At 43.8% G+C, this 17,882-nt stretch overlaps 1 protein-coding gene across 6 annotated transcripts in view; it reads left to right on the forward strand.

Moving 5' to 3' along the window:
* The window catches only part of PPFIA2 (PTPRF interacting protein alpha 2), a 1,804,029-nt gene that overhangs the window by 1,757,226 nt on the left and 28,921 nt on the right, over positions 1-17,882 (forward strand). For all 6 annotated transcript variants that reach the window (XM_069228760.1, XM_069228762.1, XM_069228763.1 and 3 more), the window contains 3 exons: positions 5,785-5,960; positions 6,064-6,132; positions 7,665-7,824. In XM_069228760.1, the coding sequence (XP_069084861.1) occupies positions 5,785-5,960; positions 6,064-6,132; positions 7,665-7,824 (405 nt within the window). The remainder of the gene's footprint in view (positions 1-5,784; positions 5,961-6,063; positions 6,133-7,664; positions 7,825-17,882) is intronic.

A 17,882-nucleotide genomic window follows, 5' to 3' on the forward strand; every position in this document is an offset into this window, starting at 1 on the left:
AAACATGGTGCAAAATCAGAAGAGAGTATATGAGGAGAAATGTTTGGGAAATGTACTGGAAGCAATAGAAACAAAAAACTTGAAAAGGTTCTGGAAGCTAGTGCAGGATGACTTCAGAGGGGTATGAAGTGTGTGGTGGATGAATATACCTTGGCACAATATTAGTAAAGATGTATAGTGGTGGGTCAGAGGAGGTATCAAGGCCAATACCTTGTCGGGGGAGTTGGATAGAAACATCAGACCTGTATTTTTGGGAGTAAATATCAAATGTACTATAGCTAATCTGGTACTGACCAGGGCAGCCGGGCCGGACAATCTCCTGGCTATTATTATAAAGACCAGACGTGATTGGTGGGTGGCATTCTTTGGCCAGATGTTTCAGTTTATTTTAGATTAGGGGCAGCTCTCAGAAAATCGGAGAGGTGCTATTGTGAGACCAGTTTATAAAAGGGGGAACAAAAAGACACCAAACATTATAGATTAAGTAATCTGCTAGATGTCGGAGAAAAATGTTTCTAAACAATTATCCTGGAGAGACTTAAGGAATGGGCCAAGCTGTAGAATATTGACCCTGCCCTCCCAGAGCAGGGTGGTTTTAAGGAGGGTCACTCAACAATTGACCACTGCTTTTCCCCCTGGACCTTTGTGCGGAAGTCGATAGATCAAGGAGGAAACTGTTCTGTTGTTGTGTCGACTTCCAAACTGCTTTTGATCTGGTGGACCGTAATTGCTTATGGGACTCTCTGATTAGGCAGAGTATTTCAAAGAGTTTGCTGTGGCTCAATCAAGAATTGCATACAAATAATTACGCCCAAGTTATTGCAGATGTGGAAGGGACCCTAACGCAGAAAATCAGAATCAAAAATAGGCTGGGGCAGGGCTGTGTGTTGGTCCCATCATTGTTGTCTCTGCTTATTGACGATTTGCCTGCAGCACTGATACTAGAAAGGAGAGCCAGCCCCAAAATGAATGGGAAACTGTTGGACCTGACCCTTTTTGTAGGGTCAATCCCAAACTTTTTGCCTCCTTCCTCCTAATTTTTTCTGACCTCTTGCTGTTGGCTCTAGGACTCTGAGCACTTTATCACTGCTGATCAGTACTAAAGTGCAGGTGTTCTCCCTTCTAAAAGTTGGTATGATTGACTTACACCTATTTGGCACATTTAATTTACATGTAAATCCCTTGTACAGTGACATCCCTATACCCAGAGCCTCTAAATTAAATGTTACTATTGGGCCTGCAGTGCTGCTTTTGCTACCCACAGAAGTAGCCTTTCAAACCTGTCTCAGGCTTGCCAGTGCTGGGCCTGCATGCGCAAAATACTGCCACAGGGTCCTGGCATTGAAATTTACTTGCAGGCCTGAAAATCTCCTTTTACTACATGTAGGCCATCCCTAAGGTAGACCCTAGCTAGCCCTATGGGCCGGATGCTTGGTATGTATAAAGCAGGACATGAGCCTGTTTGTGTGGCCTGTCCTGGTAGCAACAAAAAGCCTATTTGGTTTCTCACTGCTTTGAGTGCTGCCTTACTCATAGGATAGCTTTGGAAATGTCCTGCCTTATGACTAGCGGGTATTGTCTGATTTATGAGGGGTAGCATTTGCATGTTTGGTATGGTTGAAATAGTAGTGAGAAATGCTGCTTACTGGTGTAGGTGGACTTTTTATTACCATTATAGAAACTACCACTTCTAGAAAGTGAGCATTTCTATGTGCTTATGACACTGGTGCTTTCTGGCTTGACTCTAATCCAGGTCTGGGGCAGAGTGACAGCTGGGCTTTGTACATATGTTCCAGTCAGCCTGCACACAGGGAGGGTGGAGGTGTCACTGAGGTGTATTTGCATATTGAATGGTCTTCCTGGGCTGAGAGAAGGGGATGCGGGGCACACCTGCATTTGTAAAGGCTGTGGCCTGGCTTCACACAAAGGGCTTGTTTACCCCCAACTGATGTCTGGAGCTTGTGCTGGAGGAGAGGGGACACTCCTAGAACCAGTTAGAACCTCTTCTCCCCCTCCTTGCGAAAGCTTGTGCAAAACTGAGTATAAGTACAGGGGGACTTTTCCCATGAAAAAGACACACTTGGAGACAAGAAGAGACACTGACCGTTACACAGAATACAGCTGGACGGACTCACAAGGAACCGACCCTGACTGCTGATCTGTGACCTGCTGGGTCACTAGAGGAACTGCCACTGACTGCAAAGCCATGTGCTGGACTGCTTGTTTGGGCCTTACTGCCCTGTGCTCCCACTTTGCTTTCTGCGGGGGCTGGGGTGGTGGTCCCCCTGTTCCCTGCAGCCCTTCTTGCCGTCCAGCACTAAAGAGCTACATATAATTAGCCTCGTGGTGTGGGAGGAGCACTTTTGTTTTTCTAAGCACGAGGACAGTGCTATGTTTGAATGTTCCTGTAATGGAGCATTGCGTGTAAGGAGCGCTTAACTTTATTTGTTTTTGTGCACTGGAGCGCTCTCAACGTCTCCCCGATGGAGAAATCACAGCCGCGAGCCAGGCAGGCTGCCAGGATCGAGAGCATCCAAAATGTGCTTCTCAGAGTGCCCCCGGGACACAGGAACATGAAGCCACGAGCAATTGCGCTCGCTGAGTGCTCCCGGGGCGAAGGGCACTGTGGAGAGTGCCCTGGGGGCATAGGCAGGCACCCACTTTGGTGCTCTCACCACTGCGGCCCGGGAAGGTGGAAAGGGAGGCATACACACCACATCAGGTGCAGGGACATCGTCCGGCAGGGGAGTGGCTGCCTAGGGGATAGGAGACCTCACCAGAGGTCCCTCACTCCCGCCGGGCCCCCCTCACTGTCTTGGAGAATTGCGGGCAGGGGGGTAACCTCGACCGAGGAACCCTGTCCGTACTGGGCCCCCTGTTGTTTGGTGAAGGATTGCGGGCAGGGTGGTAGCCTCGGCGGAGGTCCCACATCCACACTGGGCCCCCTGTTGTTTGGTGAAGGATCACGGGTGGGGTGGTAACCTCGACGGTGGTCCCCTGTCCACACTGAGCCCCCGGTTGTTTCGGTGAAGGATCGCGGTGGGGTGTTAACCATGATGAAGGTCCCCCATTACCACTGGCCCCTCCCCCCCACTTGCATTTTGTGGCACATAGCAGGCCGGGGTGGCGACCCTCGACCGAGGTCCCTGGCCCTGCAAGTACTCCACGGGGATTGGAGCAGAGGAGCTCTACATTTGGGACACGGACGTTCCCCTTTGCACCCCCTTCACTCCTGCTGTGGTGCCTGGGATAACGTGGCCGATTAGACTTGTCGGTTTGGGTGGCAAAAGTGTATAATGGTACTCTCATGTTCACAATGGTGCAGTATGTTGGTGATCTATGTTGCTGCTATGTTTCTCATGACTTGCCCTTGTTTTCTCTGATGTTCCTTGAATGGGTATTTAGGATGGCATATGTACTAGGGCATGTGCATTTTTGGTAACATGTTTTCTGTGACCTGGTGAATTCATGATGATGTATGTTATTAAGACGTGCATTATTTTAGTAATGTCTACCTGACTACTGCTTATGTTGCAGGACAACCCATAACCTATGTGTTTTATGTGACTGCTGCTCGCTTTTTCAGAGTAATAGTAATGTGTAATGTTCTGACAACTGCTTGGGTAGCAGGGTATTACTGACATGTTGTGTTTGGTCTAATGATGTTGTATACAATACAGTTTATTTAGATATAACTTGGTGTTGTGTTTCCTTTGTGGTGTACATATTGTGTGACGTATGTTGTGCAATTGCTTTACACATTGACTCTGGTATAGGCCTGACTGTTCGTGCAAGCTGCCAAGGGGATGAGCAGGGGGTATGGTGATGGTGTGTAACTCCCTCGCCCTGAAAAGCGTGGGTAGGTTCTGACTGGTTTAGATGCATACCCTAGCCAACCAGAAACCCCACTTCTAACAGAATCACATGGCATGTCTTTCATATGCTGATAATCTTGTGATCATTGATCAAACAGAGTTAGGCCTCCAAAGAATGCTGGATGCATTTGTAGAATATTGCCAAGCAAAAAAACTTACGGTGAATCGGGAGAAGTGCTGTGCTTTGGCAGAAAAATATCCAAGCTTAGCTGGTATTTAGGTTATATAAAACTGGAACAGGATTTTGATTAAGGTTGAGGGTGGGGGGAAATGCAAAAAGTTGCATTATGGTGCCAAAATGAGATTGTGAAAAGTGAAAGGGAATGGGCCAAGCGGGTAAGGAAAAGGCTGAATGATAATTTCTGTTAGTATGAAAGTGAAGCTGGACCCAGAGAATCTAAATATGGAGGTTTCCAAGACGGAACTCAAGGTATATTGTAAAGAGCTGTCCAGAGAGAACGATCGGCAATACCTTGGGGGTAAAAGTTCCGTGCAATTGAAGAAAGGTTCCCCTATCTGGATTTGCTGCCTAACTGAAGATTGAGATAAGAAGTACTAAGAAGAAGAGTGATAGATATCTATGTGATTTGAGGACTAGATGCAACATTTTACACACCATAATGGATTATCTAATCGTTTTGCACCGCCGGAGAACTATTTTATGTCCGGTTTTCAAAAAGTATGCTATTAGGGATCGAGCAGAAGCCATAGCACGCTTAACAGATGTGCATTTCTTGGACATTGCGTGTGCCATCGGAAGGTTTGTGATTGCTGTGAAAAACTTTATATGGGCCCCTGAAAGAGCTCCTTGCTTGTCTGACGTGGGTTTTAATCAATGTTGTTGTTTTTTAGAGATTTTAGCCATTACAATCGTTGGATATTTGTTGTATGTAATTGCTGGGATGGGTTTGATTGTGTTTTAAGTTTACGTTTAATGCTATCTGAAGAATTGTATCTGAATAAACATTTATTGACTGACTGTTATCCTTATTTTGGTGTGCACTTCTATTTGGACACAAGGGCCTTACAAATATTAGTTGGTTTCCGCTTGCTCTACTTAATCTCTGCCACATAATGTAGAGTTCTTTAACATCCGAGTATTTGCTTCGTAGCTCTTTATACTTGTAGTGCAATATGTTACAAGATCGAATTTTATGATTGAGTGTACCGCCGAGAAAGTGTACCTTTTCTTCGATATAAAATGTAATAAAAATCTGTCAAAATAAGAACATAAAGTTTATGATCTAATGCACCGAATGTGAAGTGTTGTACTGCGTGTTTGTGTTGTATACGTTATTGCAAAAAAATAATAAGGATATTTAAAAATATCCCTCTCTGATCCCATATATGAAACGAACTTCCGGAATCGCCAATGCTGACCCTACATTTTTAACTGGGATACTTAATGTGTGCAATAATTTGTGCGTGTTCTCAGACCTTTACGGAATGTATGGAATCATGAAACCATCATGCAAGTCCTCATTTTCATGTAAAATCCCAAACGCAAAGTACAAATCAACCATGAAGATTTGCCATGTTCACATAGCTGTTAAATGTATACATTTTTTGTTATGCTAATGTTCGGAGGGACATTGTGATACCTTGTGAAGTCTCATTCTTCGGTTTACAAATTACGGTTGCTAATTTTTGATACTCTATTCACAAAATCGTGCTATGTTAGATGGTGAACAAGGGATCAGGAATTCAGTGTTTTGGGAGCTAAAAACAATCTCAGTTGTAGTGACCTGTCTTCTAAAAGTAAACTTTACAATTTCACTTATGAGTATTGACTAATAACGCTTTAATGGAAATGAATTAAAGCTCTTTTTCACATGTTGTATCTATATACGAATCATAGCAAAACATCCTTAAAGTGCTATAACTAATGCAGTATCGTTTTTTGTTCTAGATGTCCTGGTTTGGAGCAATGAACGAGTCATACGTTGGATCCAAGCAATAGGACTTCGAGATTATGCAAACAATGCACTAGAAAGTGGCGTTCATGGGTCACTTATAGCCCTAGATGACAACTTTGACTACAGCAGTTTAGCACTAGTACTACAAATACCAACTCAAAACACACAGGCAAGTGTATTCACTATCACATGCTCAATGTGTATTTTTACCGTAAGGGAAGAAGGTTATGAATTCTCCACCTTTGTTAACAACTTGAATGTGCTCTTTTCAGGCAAGACAGATCATTGAGAGAGAGTACAATAACCTCTTGGCGCTAGGAACAGACAGACGGCTAGATGAAGTAAGTTACTGCACAAAATCTGTGTTTCTGCATGAGTTTATTTCGGTGTCATAATATCCAACACCGAATGGAAACATATGTAACTAACTGTGTATTCGTATGCTTTTTTTTGCAATGCCAATGAAATTATTTCAAACTTGTTACCAAGTGCACTAGTAAGCCTATATTCACAATACAACAGTATAAAGGTCAAATGTTCCATTATTACTGCAGTACAGCCTAAATTAAATGGACACTGCTAACTGGTTCTCACATATTCCATGTTACATTCATTTTTACAGAGGAACACAATTGGGCCCATATTCAGAAAATAGGCTGCAGTGAACCTCCCAATTTGGGGAAGTGGGGCAAATTGGAGACAGGGAGACGGTGCATGTTGCATCTCCTTTGGAGAAGGGCCAAAAACATGTCTCGCTCTTCTCTGTGGCAGGTTATGCTCACTCAGTTTCCAACTGTTATCAGACATTTCTGCGAGAGAAAGTAAATATATTTTCAACATAGAAACTGCTGCTAGTATTTTACAATGAGGGGTTATTTATTATGTGAATCAGCACATACATCTTATATGTCAGAGTGATAATATATATTATGGTAATTTCAGCAGTCATTATCTAAAACAAAATGAACATTAGAAAACCCTAAAGCATTTTACGTCACACATCCATATCTCAAACACTCTCTATCGCCACCTAAAAGAGGAATTGAACACCGTGTGCCAGGAACTGGTGTGAGAAAAGTGCCTTTTTAATTTAAACTTTTGGGAACATTCAACAGGAACACTCTACAACACTACCGGCATTCAAAACCTGCTCACCTCTAATGCCTGTTTTTCTAGCACAATGTTTAAGCATAGCTTCATACAGTTTTCTGAGGAACCACATTAGAATACGAGGTGAAGAAGCATATTGAGTGAGCTCATCACACGTGGGCTACTTTTCTATTTTCCTAAATCACTATCTTCCAAAAGTGTACCCGTGTCAGGAAATGACCCTGAGATATAACCACAGATATTGTGCATCCTTCTCTGAATATTCCTTAGTTGTAGGTTCAGTCCTATAAATATAATCAAGATAAAGTATTTTTTTTTTCTGGGAAGATTTGAGAGTTCATGTACCATTATTGCCATCTATAAAATGTCAAATTTCACATGTCTGTCCAGATAAGTTTCCCTTTGGAAGAAAGGGATGCTATGTCTCTAGGAACAACTGTGAAATTTATGTTGGTAGAATAATTAAGATTGCCAGAGAAAAGCTGTGCTACAGCAGGAAATACAATTTGATACGTCACACAGCAAACAATTTCAGGAACCCACACATAAGAAAATAACTCCTGGATTTGGTTTATGACAGTTATTCCCACAATGGATTAATTTGCTGAAAAAGATGAAAAGCGCAGAATTCAATTTGTTGAAAACAATGAGAAAGAAAACAGAACAGCTGGAGCTCCAGCAACCTTCCACATTAGTTTATTCAGATGACTATAATTATGAATTTTCATTTACTTTCCGCAAAATAAAAAACCCGTGGTGGCAGAGTGATGACAAGAACTTCAGGGGCGGGTCATCATGGAGGCGACAGTTTCCACCGCGTGAGGTCCATGGAATCAGCATGATGCCGGGCTCATCGGAAACACTGCCAGCGGGCTTCCGGCTAACCACGACATCCGGGCACTCACGGAAAATGGCAACTGATGGTAGGAACTGCTTCTGAATGTTATTCTTGTAAAAGAGAGGTTGAGTAATGTTTAATCATCATGACTCCTGATATAGGAGCTGTGAGGTACTCAGACAGCTACTGTCAACGTTTCTGATTTTTTTCTTTTTTCTTCTGCGATGGAACATGGGCTGAATGTTCAGTGGCTTTGAAAGGGGAAGTCTTTTTCAGGATCAGTATACTTTTTATATGGGATTATGGTATAGCATATAAATAGAGTGTAAACATACTAAACTTGGGCAGAAATTCAGTCTTGCAGTCCACTTGATAAGAACTGTTTAAGCAAAAAGACGAGCAAGATGTCTGAATACAGAAGTACCAGCAAGAACATCATGATATCTATGTTGATTTACCCAAGTGTCATGAAAAATGCTGTGCACTTACTTGTGGTGTCATTTCTGATATGAAACTGATAATTTTGTTTTTGTTTATTTTATGTTACCTTATCTGAGCTTTGTGCATTAATTCTTCAGTACGCTCAGGTACACACTTTGGCACATATTTATACTTTTTTTGCGCCGCATTAGCGTCACTTTTTTCCGCAAAAGCGGCGAAAACTTACAAAATACAATTGTATTTTGTAAGTTTTCGACGCTTTTGCGTAAAAAATAACGCAATTGCGGCGCAAAAAAGTATAAATATGGGCCTTTGTCTTTTTCTCCACAAAGGCAAAGGTGGGAGTTGAAAATTGAGAAAACTTGCCAAGTACCCAAAAGTAGTTCTGTGTGCGTTGCATTTTATGAACTTATAGTGCACATAGAAAATGAGCTTGTTGTGTGGCGTTTTACCACACGATTTTTGTTGTACTTTTCTTATTTGATGCATCTACGTTGAAAATTGATTGTACAAGCCTACATTTCATTTGGTTGTTGATGGTGTTTGCAGCTGCGCCTAGTGTAAAGTTGCTCCTTTTGATTGAAAAGTAGATTGTAGAAGTGTTGGCGATTGATGTTCCTCGGCTCCAGCCAAGTCTTCCAGGGAAGCCAGTACAAAGTAATAATGACCTCCTGCGTGTTCTTGTTCTCACCTCCAGATAGCAAAATAAACCCAAAGCCTCGGTTTAGAAAAGATGAGCACTTACAATGAAGTATGCACTTCCATTCAAAAGAGAGAGAAAATAAAGTGAGCAGTGTGTTTTTTTTTACTCGGCATGTAGAGTATAATGACCTAAAGAGGAAAAGAAACAGAAAGCTTGACTTGTTTATTATTTTAGGTCCCTGTTACGAATCTGGTGGAGTGGTATACTTGGGGAAAATAACTTCCCTAGGAGCGGATACAGCTAATAAAATCAGATGTGTTTTCATTCATGTTCCTCTTGTTAAAAGCAGGAGGAATATGTGCAGGGAAACCGAAATGGCTCCAAAATAGGGAACCGCATGCCGTGTTGATCATCTAATCCAGGACCGCATGCAGGGACATTTGAAGGATTTTGGGGCCCCGTGCTCAGAACAGTTTTGAATTTATGATCCAATTTCAGCCCTTTTATGTTCTCTTTGGCCAGGTCCATGACTGTGCAGACACTCGCATCCAAATTCTACATTTTTACATCTAATAATTAGGGATAGCGATGCGTGCTTCCAATATTATAACACAGCAGCAGTTCACTCATATTACTGCAAATTATCTCTGTGACACCCTCCGTTTCCCACATGCGAGGTCCTGTTTTGATCTAAAAGAACCTTACTTATGGATGTTGCATGAAACAAGAACACATTTCTCTGCAAAATGTCTGTAGTAGACTCCCACACATTACCCCCATTAAAAATAAATGAAAGGAAAACGTGATTAAAACAATCTGTTTAAGAATGATTCAAGGTCATCAGGGCAAGACTCGATGCAGAACTGAGCTGGCTCTATCAGCCCCCCACCCCCGAAAGGGTGGGGCCATGGGCCATAGACTACTTTGCCCAAGCCTTAAAATGTCTCTTTCCACATGTTCTTTATACCAAGCAGAAACCTCATGATGCCTAGTAAGTGTGTGTGGGGGGGGGGGGAGGGGCGGTTTGAAGGTTTCAGCTGGGATTGTTAACTCCAGTCCCGGTTCCCACCTATATAATTAGTGGGCTTCTTGCGATGAGGTCCTTACATTTGTGACCATTTTATTTGGGTGTTACCTCAGATTTAGGGCCTGATTACAACTTTGGCAGCCCCACCACAGGACCGTCAAAGCCGTGGGGATGATACCACCGCCATGGTGGTGACATTTCCCAATCCCCCCCTCCTCCCTGAGTGTTTTACAATGTTCCCGCCGGGCTGACTAGCGAGCACATTGTAATACGAATTCCCGCCGGGCTGAGTAGTTGGAACAGTGCTACGGTATTGGTCTTAGCTCCCTTAAGGGAGCCAAGGTCAATATCTTAGCACCTCAGCGCCTATGGCAAAGCAGACAGTGCACATTCTGATGGTGCTGGGCACGGAAGCCCCCACACTGCCATGCCATGGGCAGTGCAGGGGCCCCCCCATTGAAAGGCTGGCAGGAAGTGGGATTGTAATCACCCAGGCGACGCTGAGTTCAGTACTGCCGTGGCTGGTTACATCTCTGGCTGCCATCACCATGTGGGGAACTATGTTCCCGGCAGGGACGGCGGTCCCCTGGTGGGTCCATCCGATAGGGTTTTAATGTGGTTGTCAGACCGCCACAGTTGCGGTAGTCCAACCATCACCGCGTGGCTGTCGGACCTGGGACCATCAGCCGCAAAATGAGGCCCTTAGTCTCAATAAACAGTGAGAATGGGCTTGAAGTGGTTAGGGTGACACTAGAACACAAACATCACAAGATAGCAAGATTTTGCAAGGCTACACAATTTTCCCAAAAAGGCTTTTTCAGAAAATTTGCTAAGAAAAATCGAAAGACTGTGAGCAATTTCATCAGTTCCTTTTCATTTTCAATTTTATCCCAAATATGCTAATTTCAGAACACTAAATACAATGATGAAAAAGAAATGCTTGAATTTTACACATTACCACTACGTACAAGGTAAGCAGGATGCCTGTCTAAATAAAGTCTTTAAACAATATGCTATGCCGCTAACCTAAGGTGTCAAACGAATTAGCACAAAATCAAATACCAAGCATTAAGGGCAAAGGTACATTTTCTGCTCTCCATTTAAAAAAAAGTTCTAATTGAAACACAAACAGGGAAATTCCTTCACTTTTCAAATACTCCGTTTCATGTCAAGGCACTCCTTGAGCAGCTGTACGCTTTACAAATTCGATCATTCCTTCATCGATGTCTGTAGAATCTGTTTCTCCACATATATTTACTTGTAGGACTACAAGTGAACCAGTTTTGTAGAGCCAACAGGGATTGCAGATCAAAGAGAGCTTCTCAGACTAAACTGTGAAGCATCATAATGCTGGAAGCACAGCACAAAAAAATACAATGTTCCAAAACTCAGGACAGCAAAATGTCTCCTACGGAGGCACAATGATCTGTATCACAGCTACCTCTTGAAGGATGCTCAGACTTTAGTGCCAGTTGTTCTTAGGGTCGAGCCCAAATCACTCTGCCCCTGGTGTAATCTCTCTATGGACCTTTAACCCTTGTCAAGCCCATCAATTTGGTTGGTTCGGGGTGCCTTTTAAAATTAGCTTGATTTAATTAGTGAAAGGTATGCATACGTCATGCCTTTTCCGGTGTTTAGCCCGCCTTGAGCGCACCGGCCAACTACTAAAAACATACGAGGCTCCATGTTTTCCGTATGGTTTCTGTACTATTCTTTCCTCTTTATTTCGTAGGCAGGGCGATCTCGCTGGGCAGTAGTAGAGCGCTGTGCATGACATTAGCCCTGTTATATGGATATTTGCACTTTTGCCGGTTAGATGGATAATTGCACATTTGCCAATATGTTTCACTTCGAGTTTTCTTTTGTGTGTTTGCTTTGCGCTCATGGCGGCTGTCGGCTCGCTTATGTAAAACTGTTTTACTTTTCAGTTTGTGTCAAGAAAAGTCCGGTTGGGAGTTTACAACGCTAATTGCTTTAACTCGAGAAAACACGAGATCCATTGCCTTGCAAATGCTTGTCCTAATTGGCACGTTCTTCCAGAAAGAGATTACAAATCTCATACTCAATAAAACAAAACTGATGTACTACTCACGCATAACTTGAGGTGCTAGTTGGCTTTCTTGAGGGGAAAATGTAGGGTGTTGGAAACCCCCTTATTTTAAGTAGCAATGCATTTGGTGTAAAAAGACCCATTTTCTAACCAGGATGTGTAGCTTACACACCCAGATGGTTGCAAATAGGCATGCAATTTGAGATGAAAAAATGTGTGCTAATAATTTGCATCACAAAATGCCCATTTGCACGGGGGTCACAAAACCATCCACCTAATGAATATTTATTAAAGAGGTCCCAATTTGCAACCCCTGTTAATAGCTGGTGGCCTGCCTGGGCAGCATACCATATCCTTGTATTTGCTTTACCAAATGAAAAACAGTTTTTAAAGTGACACTTTAAACTGATCACAAATGCCTCTTTTTAGGTCTAACCCAAGGACCACTTGAGCTGTTTTCCAAACTTCATATTTTCAAAATAGTACATATATAGAGGCTTACAGTCAACATGTTTTCACCATTGATCTGTTCACGTCTCTCTCCTTAGTACCATTTTCATCCAAGCAGAAAACGAGGCTCAACAGACCAGTCCACTCCAGCCATTGGATACTTTCACTTTGAGTGACTGCAAGATTTTTTATTTTCTGATGGTATAGCAAACATCTACTATTATTCTAAAGAAAAAGTAGTTAGCACCTGTTGGATGGCTGTTATTTGTCATGCTCTTTAGAGTAAACTGAGTTAAGGCAGGCTTCTGATATTGACTGCTAGGCAGTTGTGTGGGTTGTATGTCCATCTTTTTGTGAGTTTATCTTGTCAGCCAATGCTTTTAGCACTCAAGGTGTTTGTTAGGATGATATTTAAGTGTTAGAAATGGGCTCTCTAGTTGGCAGTTGGTTTGCACCTTGTCCAAGTAGGGAACTCACTCTAGTCAGTATAAGGGAAAAACCCACTCAGATAACTCCTGCTCACCCCCTTGGTAGCTTGGCATGAGCAGTCAGGATTATCTCAGAAGCAATGTGTAAAGGATTTGCGCATAACACACAGTAACAAGTGAAAAAACGACAAAAGGACACCACACCAGTTTTAGAAAAATAACCAATATTTATCTATATAAAACAAGACCAAATATGATAAAAATCCAAAATACAATAAGTAAGATATGAATTTTGCAGACATAGCTCCACCTGAGGCTATCACGGTGCTATGATCAACAAAACCAACAGTTCAGGCTGACCATGCCATCGCGGGCCAGCTATGGTGTCGGGAAGACCCGTAAACAGTACCTTTGCAATTGCAGGGTGTTGTGATCCTCGCAATGAGATCTGGAGAGCGGCATAGCTGGAGTCGCGTTGTCGGTTTTGGAAGTCAGTGCTGGGGTCGTCGGGCTCTTAAAGTAACACACGTTGCAGATCGAACTCTGGGCTGATGAAGTCAGGAGCGCTGGCGTGGATGACATCGGGGCTGCGGTGCGAAGCGGGACGATGCAACATGCAGTGCCCAGAGGTGACGGTGCAGGCAGCGGCTCGGTGACGGTGTCCAGTGGCATCAGTGAGACCAGGGCTGCAGTGTGAACTGGGGCGGTGCACTGTACAGTGTCATCAGATCACAGTGCAGGAAACGTTGTCATCGTGGCTGAAGCACTGTCGTCGGTAGGCTCAAGTCGGTGTGGCACGGGAAGGGCTCCGTGCGGCATCCACGGGTTGCGGTGCAGACAAGGACGCCAGGTGATGACACTGGAGTCGATGGTGCTGGCGTCGGTGGACCAGGGCTGCAGGACGGGATGGTGCTTCGTGTACCTCACGAGCGGTGTATACAGGCCATGGTGCAGGCAGCAGCGCTGGTGTCAGCAGGAGCGTCGGCGTCGGGGATGCCCAGGCTGTGGTGTGAGCAAGATGATACCAGAGTGCAGACCCTCAGGTCACAGTGCAAGCAGCAGCTAAATGGGGGCGACAGATGGTGGCGCGGGTGAGACCAGGGTTGCGGTGCGGTTTTTCTTCTTGAACAGCACAAAACACACAGTTGCCAGTGCTCTTGGCAGATGGAACTAAAGTATTTGGTGTCCCTGAGACTTCCAAAAGGAGGCAAGCTCTACTCCAAGCTCTTGGATAACTCTCTCAAGCAGGGCACAGCAACGTTCACTGAAGTTCACAGAAGCAGCAACTGCAGGCCAACCCAACAAAGCAACACAGCAAAAGGAGCAGTATTCCTCCTCCAGCTCTTCTCCATGGCAGAGGTTCCTCTTGATCCAGAAAGATTCTAAAAGTCTGGGGTTTTGAGTCCATTGCTTATACCCTTTCTGCCTTTGAAGTAGGCATACTTCAAAGGAAAGTCTCTGTTGGTCACAAGATCCTGTCTTGCCCAGGCCTGGTCCCAGACACACTCCAGGGAGTTGGAGACTGAACAGTGTGAGGGCAGGCACAGCCCTTTCAGGTGTAAGTGGCCACTCCTCCCTCCACTCCAGTCCAGGTGGCCCATCAGGATATGTAGGCTACACCCCAGCTCCCTTTGTGTCACTGTCTAGAGGGAATTCACAACAGCCCAACTGTCAGTCTGACCCAGAAGTAAAATTGAAACAACCAATTTAAAAACCCACTTTACCAAAAGGTGTGTTTTTAAATTGTGAGTTCAGAGACCCCAAACTTCAGATCTCTATCCACGCTCAAAGGGGAACTAAACTATAAGGATAATTAAAGGCAGGCCCCATGTTAACCTATGAGAGGGATAGGCCTTGTAACAGTGAAAAACGAATCTAGCAGTATTTCACTGTTAGGACGTGTAAAACACATCAGTACATGTCCCACCTTTAACATACACTGCACCCTGCCCTTGGGGCTACCTAGGGCCTACCCTAGGGGTGCTGTACATGTAGTGAAAGGGAAGGTTTGGGCCTAGCAAGTGGGTACACTTGCCAGGTCGAATTGGCAGTTTACAACTGCACACACAGACACTGCAGTGGCAGGTCTGAGACATGTTCACAGGGCTACTTATGTGGGTGCAACAATCAGTGTTGCAGGCCAAATAGTAGCATTTGATTTACAGGCCCTGGGCACCTCTATTGCACTTTACTGGGGGCTTACTAGTAAATCAAGTATGCCAATCATGGATAACCCAATCACCAAAACAATTTACCTAGGAAGCACTTACACCTTCGCACTGATAAGCAGTGGTAACGTGCGCAGAGGCAATAAACCAGCATAAATAACTCAGGAAAACTAGGAGGAAGAAGGCAAAACGTTTGGGGATAACCCTGCAAAAAGGGCCATTTCCAACGTTAAGTACTGGGAAGGCTCTGCCAATGTATTTTGGAGTTGCTGTTACGAAGACTGGTAAACACTCTTCCACGCAGCACCATGGAAGTGGGGAAGAGGATGAGATTGAAGCCAGAAGACAGAGAAGCAGATTTTCCACAAACTCATACAATGCGACATGGCAATCAAAGCTGCTGCACTACATTGTGTGAGGAGGGAGCAGGACAGCACTGTATCTATTAGGATATAGCACTCTCCTGCTCTTTTCCTAGTGCTTGTACACAGCCAGCCTGCCTCCTGCCAGACACACAATTTTACACTTTAGTGCAAAGGAGTTTGCGTCATGCCTGGAATGGTGCCGTTCTTGTACAAAATACTGTGCCTAAACACACTTTAAAACATTTCCCACTTTGGATGTGTGCTATACAGTGCAACACACACACAAGGTGGAAACTCTGGGTGAAATAAACCATTTCTTCTTTTATCTTCTGCCTCAAAGAGCCTTTATTTTGTGGTACAAAACCTTGACTATTATTGTTAGTAGATAGAGTTTGCATCTAAAACCGTGGGTGGTTGAATGGGAATGCTCATGCACCAACCATGGAACATCTCCTTGACACAGAGTAATGCAAAGTATGCTACTTTCAGACAACATTCCAGCACAAAACAAGCTCTGCAAAGTACATTTTAAATAAACATACTGCACATGTTTGCATTACTTTTGAGGTACAAATATGATGTAAAATGTTAGATCTGCCACAATTTATTGATCCGGTGACCCACATCTCTTGTTTGATGGTCAGATTCGAGCTCTGATCATTTCTCTAACTGAGGAATTGCAGACGTAACAGAGTACCCCCAGAATCTAACCGTGAAGGAATCTCTCCCTCTCTGTCTTTGTTATTTTATCAGCTGAAGATATTTCTTCGACTCCCCTCAAGATTTCCATATTATGAGGATGATAAAGGTCTTGAACCAGCTCCCAGAGGCAACTTTATCCAGCATTCTGACATGCCAGCTCTTTAAAAATACCTGGCAGAGAACCCTTGGTTTCAGAAAATTAGGGCCATGTTAACGACCTGGTTGTGGTGCTCTTGCACCATTCAACATGGTGCAAGAGCGACGCAATCCATAAGTGAGATTTATGAAGCAGAGCAAGGCCACATTTCGTGGCCTGTGTGGCTTCATAAATCTCGAATATTGTAACAGAGTGCAAATCAATGCATTACATTACTCTGCGCCAGGTCGGTGTTTCCAAGGGTGTTGCATGATCCATGGATTCTGATGCAACCTGGGAATGTGCCAAAAAAATACACCTCCCCTCAAGAGGTGTAATGAGGAAAAATATGTTTATTTCTCCTTGTTTTTTCCTTTTTCTGTGCACACATAGAAAGAGAAAAAAAACCTGGATTGTTTTGATGCAGGAAGGCAACCCTTGCTGCACAAAAACAATCCTGCATGCAATGCAGGCACCCTTGCACCAACACAGGGGAAAGGACAGGAATGTGCAGTATTCTTTCGAATAGCGCACATTCCTACCCTTTCCATGTGACGCAGGACAACGCAGCAAGGTGACTTGCTATGCTGCCCTGTACCACAAAGTCCATAATATGGGCCTTACATCCCTGGGAAGTGCACAGGCATCTTTAAGCAGTTCCATGTGCTCCTTGCTCCAAAACTGCTTGTGGGCAGAAGGTCAAGGATCTGCTATTTTTTTAATTGAAGAATCCACTAACAGTGGCATTCCCTAGATTCCTCACAAGATTCTGCCCCTTAGCTGGGGGTGAACTGGAGCTGCCTGCTGCTGTAACCTTACATCATATGTTAGCCAATGCGTCTGGTAAGTCCTTAGTGGTCACTGATGGCGTATCAGTAGCTGATCACAGTGGACACATGTGGAGTGTGCCCTCAAAAAGTGCTTTGTAGCTTTGAATCTAGCCACTGAGTAACCTCTTGTAATGGACATTCAATCAGCAGCAACAGCCATTCATTCAGTCTGAGGAAGACTGTGTAGATCTTTTGGCTGGCATGAAGCTTCAAGCCAAATTTCTTTCTGAGGTCACCTATGGTGAACTGAAGGAAGCTGCCTTTGCAAAAAAACATGAACCATGGTGGCAGGTCTGTTTGCATGATTAAGGGTCTGGAGTTCAAAAGGTGCTCTTCTTTGGGTAAGATATCAGGGCACTTCCCTCTTACCTTTTTGGAGGTGGAATAACTTTTGAGAATGGCTTTCAAGAACTAGATAATTCTAATCTTTAAAAGAGCCTAAACTGTGGAACCTTCGACGCTTTCATCCCCAGGGGACAATTGCAATCCTCCTTCATGGCCTAAGAATCAAAATCCTCTTCCAGAAGCCTCAACAGCAGTCCGGATTATGCCAGTAACTTGTCTTCTCCCAGACCTCTGGGAGGTCTGCTTTGTCCGTACTCCTTTGTGAGGTATTCCTGATATGAGTGACATTGGTTCCTGAACTTTGAAGAGTTTTTTCTATTTTCGAATACGCCATTCCAGTCACTAGTCTCACTGTGATTTCTTAAGGCTACATCTTTCACCACTCAAGTCATTGGGGTAGGCATACTTCATTTTGGTTTATTCTAAAAGCCTTTTTTGTATTAGCTATTATGTCAGCAGAATTGGAGAGCTGGATTTTTTTCAGTAAAGACTTTCAATTTAAGTGTTTTCCAGACAGACGTGTTTTAAATTTAGGCTATGGTTTTCGACACAAAATAG

The sequence above is a fragment of the Pleurodeles waltl genome, chromosome 4_1 (assembly GCF_031143425.1).
Source record: "Pleurodeles waltl isolate 20211129_DDA chromosome 4_1, aPleWal1.hap1.20221129, whole genome shotgun sequence".
Taxonomy (NCBI): domain Eukaryota; kingdom Metazoa; phylum Chordata; class Amphibia; order Caudata; family Salamandridae; genus Pleurodeles; species Pleurodeles waltl.